We start from the raw sequence: 6,582 nt of genomic DNA, 5'->3' as shown, positions 1-6,582 counted from the left end.
GAGTTGTAAAATGGTATATAATAAAAATTGTGTCGGTAGTTAATCCAAAAGGAGAATCAATACATCTTGACAAGTCAGTAGTTAACAATCTACATTAAAAGGCTTCGGGCGGGATGGGTTTAGCCTCAACCACATTCGACTCAAGCCCAGGAATACGTATATATTTCGGCCTGAACATACTAAATGGAATGGGCTTACCTTTTTTCAGCAGGAGGGGAAAAAAAAGATTGGGCTTGGGTTCAAACTTGTTTGGATTGGAGATTGACAGGCCTATAATAAATGTACAAAAATGAAAGACGCATGTTAATGATGCTTTCCTTGATTCATTTAGAAAACAGTCATGCGACAGACAAATTCACCCAAAATTAATCACATCTCACTCACTAGCATTTGAGAAAACACTCGATTGGACTTACCACAACACAAAACCACAAATATCGGGTGTAAAAATTTGTGAATCATCAGTATCGAGAGACTTTTCCTTTAGAAAATGATAGCATCCACTAAAAGTTTCGAGGTCATATACATTATGTCATGGACTTAGGTCATAAAAGTCTGGTTTTATAGCAATTGAGAACGAGAAGAATTGAAAAAAAATATCATTTCACATTGGTTTACATTCACTATTTCACATACATATTCACAATTGATACGAGAATGTTCAAAGTTTAAAATTGTCCACATTTTAACGCGTAAAAGTGTTGTGAAAGGATAAAAACCCAATAAAATTTGAAAATAAAGGAGCTGTTTTGTTAGGATGATCTAATTAAAAGTAAAATTCAGGGTCAGTTTGTTTTGGCTTCAAATGGTTTCAAGAAATCATTTTCCGTAAAATAGACTGTTTGGTTGGCTTTGAAAATAGATTTTCCGGAAATTATTTTCATTTGATCGTAAAACATAAGCTTTGACCCTGAAAATTATTTTCAGTTCCTATTTTCACTTCAAAGCATTTTCAGAGAGAGAGAGAGAGAGAGAGAGAGAGAGAGAGAGAGAGAGATAATTTAACAAGATTTGATGATTTTTTTTTTTTTTTTTTTTTTTGGGGTTTTGTTTCTTTTGTGAGTGAGTGTGGAATTGATTCATTTTCCACATGTTTACAGCTAAGGAAGTGTATGGAAAATTGGGTGGCTTGACTATGTAAAGCATTTTCCGTAAAAATGTTTGAACGAACCAAACACTGGAATTTATTTTTCATAAAACGAATTCTGATGCAACCAAATAGCCTGAATACATTTTCCTTTCCCGAAAAATATTTATTTCCCGGAAAATATTTTACGGGAACCAAACACAGCCTCAGGATGCCTTATTTTTATTTTATTTTATTTTTGGCTAAATAAAAAATGTAGTAATTCTTGAAGCACCGTGTGGCAACATATCCTTGGAATATGAGTTGTGCTAGTGCCACAGCTTGCCCACGTGGCGATAGATCCATGTGGGGACACCCCTCTACCACTCACAACTCGCCACGTGGGCGAATTGTGGCACAAGTTATGCCACTTTATGTGGCACTAGCATAACTCTTAGAATATATGAACTTGCAATGTCCTGTAATAAGCCAAAAACAACATGTAGCAGGCGTTTGGATTGGGTGTTTTGCCTAATCCATGCGTTCTGCGTTTTTTAGTGAGTCCCATGGATACTGTTCATTTTTCCACCAAACTCAGCAAAACACATATTCCAATGCATTTTTGGGTCCCACAACACTATTTACTCATTTAAAAATTATTTTGCTACAATGTTTTCAGCAATAAATTTTCAGTTTTTAGCAAATAAGCAATATCAAAATACACCCATAGTGTCGGTAAATTATGATGACAACTGACAAGATTGAGCTTTTTTCAGGTTAGGTCGGTTTCTCAGCCACCCGAAACCCGAACTAGTATTTTCAAGGAGGAACCTGACCTTACCTAAAATTTTTGGCGCATGGTTAGGGGGTTTCAAGTTGGTCTCAGGTTAGATTTGTTTTTTCATCTCTGTTATTGAAAAAAAAAAAATTAACAAAGAGCAAACAAATATTAATCTTAGGATGCTTCCTATAATTGATTTTTAGGAATAGTCAAAATAAATTAGACATTTATGGTAATAGTTAATTTTGAATTAAATAGAATAGGCTTTTTTTTATATTGGATGGTTTTTATAATTAATTTTTAGGAATAGTCAAAATAATTAGACATTTATGGTAATAGATAAATTTTCATTAAATAAAATGAATTAAATAGAATAGGCTTTTTTTTAGTAGCCAAATTCCACTATTATCTCCAATAGATATGCATGTATATCATGCAAGCAATTGGGATTGATTTGCAATTGAGCACTTTTTATTTTGAGGTCCATAAATTATGTCCATAATTCAAAATGAAACTTAATTAGATGAGAAATTGACTAAATTAGATATGTCACACATGAAGACATGACTCAAAAGGAAACTTGACTTTTCAAGTGAAAATTTTGCATTAGGAAATTTTTTAAGAAAAAATTTCGGTGAAAGCATAAAAAATTGAATTAGCACATACAATTACATCCCTATTCATAAGTATAAATTCTTAGAATATATTTAGATTGCTTGGTTTTCTCATTAATTAATGAATTCATGTTTGACTTGTATGTTGCAAAATTCTTAATTTGTTATGGGATTCAAATTTAAAATTAAGGTTTAATGGAGGAAAACATAACTCAAAAGGAAACTTTGACTTTCAAAAGACTTGCATTAGGAAAATGACTAATCAGCATTTATGAGAGAATATTTCATGAAACAGTTTTATGAGACCTCGTTCTCAAAATGGAAAAATGACTAATTAACATATATTTTTAAAGTATGTAGCAAAACAACTATATTTTACAACATACTCCTGTTTTTGGAATTTAGTATTGCTGATATTGAGTTTGTGGATGCTGATTACTGTTATGACTTGAAAGAACTTTTCAACTTAATTCTCGTACCTTTAATTTGTTGATATAATGAACTCAGAAGTTCCTCAAGCTTGATAACAACATGAATTCAATAGAAAACATCAAATGTAGATTCTTTTTGCGAGCAATCTTCTTCATATTAAATATGACAGGACTGACGAGTCCGTCCCACACAGACGACCCCATTTGTAGACGAAGATACCCTTAAGGGTGACGAAGTATTCATGCACGTTACTGACGAAGACATCCAGGCCATTCAATGCAGTCAATTAAACCCAAAACGGTTAGAAGGCCAACTGTATGGACTGTTAGAGCACATTGATGCCGCATTACACTGCCCCCAAACGTTACCAGAAGGAGCATTAAGATCTCCATAACTACTCCAACGGCCAGAGGCCATGAAAGAGTATAAAAAGCCCACACATTGCCAATAGCAAGGTACATACATACTAAGAGACTTTTATCTTTACTTGGTCCAGTTTCCAGTAACATTATATATTGACTTTGGCATCGGAGGCTCTGTGGCAAGCACCACATCGGTGACCAGAGAGCTCTTCCATCTGACGATTGATTGACAAATTTATGCTTCATCAGTTTGGCGCCGTCTGTGGGGAACGACATTTTCATGTTTTGACTTAAGAAAATAGTTTCCAATCAACAATTATTTTCAAATGGAATCCAACCAAGATCCCGCAGCCTTAGTCCAGCAGGTTCAAGCTTTCACAGTCGTTGTCGAGGAACTCACCAAGCAAAATCAGGAGATGAAACTACAGATTCAACAGGAGGAGAATCAATCCAAAAACAACACGGAGGACGAGGGAAATAGCCACTGGAGAAGTGGTCATCCAAGGCCTACTACTCCAGGAGACCAAAATTCAGATCTTCTTCAGGAAATGAGGAAAGAGATGGACAAGTTGAAAAATGCCATCAGGGAGAAGACAGACCAGAACGTGGGCAGATTGGTAAGGGCAATAAACTCGCCTTTCACAATCGTGGTCTTGGGATGCCCAGTACCTTCGAAGTTTAGGCTGCCACAGCTGGAGCCATTTGATGGGCTCAAGGACCCACAAGATCACCTCAACACCTTCAAAACAACTCTAGGGCTCTAGCAGCCCCTTGACGAGATAATGTGCCGTTCCTTTCCCACTACCTTTAAAGGAGCTGCAAGGGAATGGTTCACCAAGCTGCCAACGTCATCCATTGACAACTTTGACCAATTGAGTAATGCCTTCTTACGGCACTTCATTGGGGGACAGCATCCCAAGAGGCCAGCAGATTATTTGCTTACCATTAGGCAAGGGGAAAAAGAAACCCTGCAATCGTACGTTAAGCGCTTCACTAGGGAGATCCTAAAAGTGGACGAAGCAGACGATAAGGTGCAGCTGACTACTTTTAAAGTAGGTCTAAAATCTAGGGATCTCGTGGCCTCACTCACGAAGAACCCTCCAAAAACGATGGCAGAAATGCTCATAAAAGCACAGAAGTACATGAATGCCGAAGATGCGTTAGCAGCCATAAGGGATACAGAAAAGCCAGGAGACAGAGGAAGGAAGGAGGATGAACGTAGGGGACAGAAAAGGGAACACCCAGATCGTCGGACTAATGACGGTAACAGAAGGAGAGACGATAAAAATCTAAAGGCGGTAAAACTTACTCCTCTTGTTATGCCTGTTGACAAAATCTTAACGCAGATTAAGGACAAACACTACCTTAAATGGCTGAGGCCATTGCATTCGTCACCTAATGTCTGCAATAAGAATAAGTATTGCCGATTTCACAAGGATCATGGCCATTATACAGAAGATTGTCGGGACTTGAAAGAACAGATAGAGGAGTTGATATGGAAGGGAAAATTACAGAAATTTGTGAAGAAGAGAGAATACAATAAATTTCAAGACGGAAACAAGAACTAGCATGAATCCTCGTCCAGGGACAGTAGCCGTCAATCCCAACCACCTCAGAATGTGATTAGGGAGATACAGACGATCACAGGGGGACCCATCACCGGGGGGTCATTCAAGTCCCTCAGGAAGGCCTATCAAAGACAAGTGAACAGTGTCCACATGATACCTCGGTCCAAGCAGCGACGGATGGACCAAGATATTTCTTTCAATGAAACAGATGCCAGAGGAGTGAAGCAGCCACACAATGATCCGTTAGTCGTAATGCTGACTATAGAAGGGTTCAACACCAAAAGGATCCTCGTAGACAACGGTAGCTCAGCAGATATAATCTACCTCCCGGCATTCCAGCAACTCAAGTTAGATCCAAAGAGACTGTGCCCATTTGAAACCCCTATCGTCAGCTTCAGTGGAGACAGTGTATATCCCAAGGGCATAGTGTCATTGACGGTTACGGTAGGGACCTACCCAAAGCAATTGACTCACCAAATAGACTTTTTAGTGGTAGACTGCCCCTCGTCTTACAATGTGATTATTGGAAGACCCACACTCAACAAATGGAAGGCAGCCACGTCCACCTACTGCCTGAAGGTGAAGTTCCCAACGGACAACGGGGTTGGAGAAGTAAAAGACGATCAAGTCTTAGCCAGAGAATGCTACCAGGTCGTCTTGGCTGCAAAAGAAAACCACACGTGGACGATTGAAGAGAAAGAAGAAGACAAAATAGAACCCCTGGAAATAATAAAACTAGACGAAGAAGATGACACCAAGACGACGAGGATAGGGACGATGCTAAGCCTCGAGATGAAGTCGATGCTAGTCCAATTCCTAAAAGAGAACCAAGATGTCTTCGCATCGAGCCCTGAGGACATGCCCGATATATCCACAGAGGTCATCCAGCACAAGCTGGACGTGGATCCAGAGAAGAAACCCGTCAAGCAGAAGAGAAGGGTTTTTGCCCCAGAACGAGATCAGGCTGTCACAGACGAGGTAAATAAACTGCTCAAGGCAGGATTCATCCAGGAGGTCTACTATCCCGTTTGGCTTTCTAACGTCGTCCTCATGAAAAAAGCAAATGAGAAGTGGAGAATGTGTGTGGACTTCACGGACTTGAATAAAGCATGTCCAAAAGATAGTTTCCCCCTACCAAGAATTGATCAGCTTGTGGACTCTACTGCCGGACATAAGCTGTTGACGTTCATGGATGCCTTCTCGGGATACAACCAGATACAAATGGCTGACGAAGATCAAGAGAGGACTGCTTTCATCACCAACCAGGGGCTCTACTGCTATAGGGTAATGCCCTTTGGATTGAAGAATGCAGGTGCTACTTATCAGAGACTGGTAAACAAAATGTTCAGCAAACAGATAGGCAAAAATATGGAGGTATACGTAGATGACATGCTCGTCAAGAGTAAAGAAGAACTTGCTCATCTGGATGATCTCAAGGAAACATTTGCCACCCTCAAGCAATACCAAATGAAGCTAAATCTCAGTAAGTGTGTTTTCGGTGTAGTTTCGGGAAAATTCCTGGGATTCATGGTATCCCAAAGAGGAATAGAGGCAAACTCGGAGAAGGTGCGAGCCATAATCAACATGGCATCACCTAGGACCGTTAAGGAAGTCCAGAAACTTACTGGAAGAATTGCAGCCCTCAATAGGTTCGTCTTTAGAGCTACGGACAAATGCCTACCCTTCTTCAAAACTTTGAAGCAAGCCTTTACTTGGACCGACGAATGCGAAACAGCCTTCTAGGAGCTCAAACGCTACT

The 6,582-nt window shown here is 39.3% G+C and overlaps 1 protein-coding gene across 1 annotated transcript; it reads left to right on the top strand.

Moving 5' to 3' along the window:
* Nucleotides 1-4,037: 4,037 nt before the first annotated feature.
* On the top strand, nucleotides 4,038-4,823 carry LOC112004298 (uncharacterized). Its single transcript, XM_024036525.1, has one exon. It carries the CDS (start codon nucleotides 4,038-4,040, stop codon nucleotides 4,821-4,823), a length of 786 nt encoding a protein of 261 aa, XP_023892293.1.
* Nucleotides 4,824-6,582: the final 1,759 nt, after the last annotated feature.

The sequence above is a fragment of the Quercus suber genome, unplaced genomic scaffold, assembly GCF_002906115.3.
Source record: "Quercus suber isolate HL8 unplaced genomic scaffold, Cork oak 2.0 scaffold_411, whole genome shotgun sequence".
Classification (NCBI taxonomy): Eukaryota; Viridiplantae; Streptophyta; class Magnoliopsida; order Fagales; family Fagaceae; genus Quercus; species Quercus suber.
This window is presented reverse-complemented; position numbering and strand designations above follow the sequence as displayed.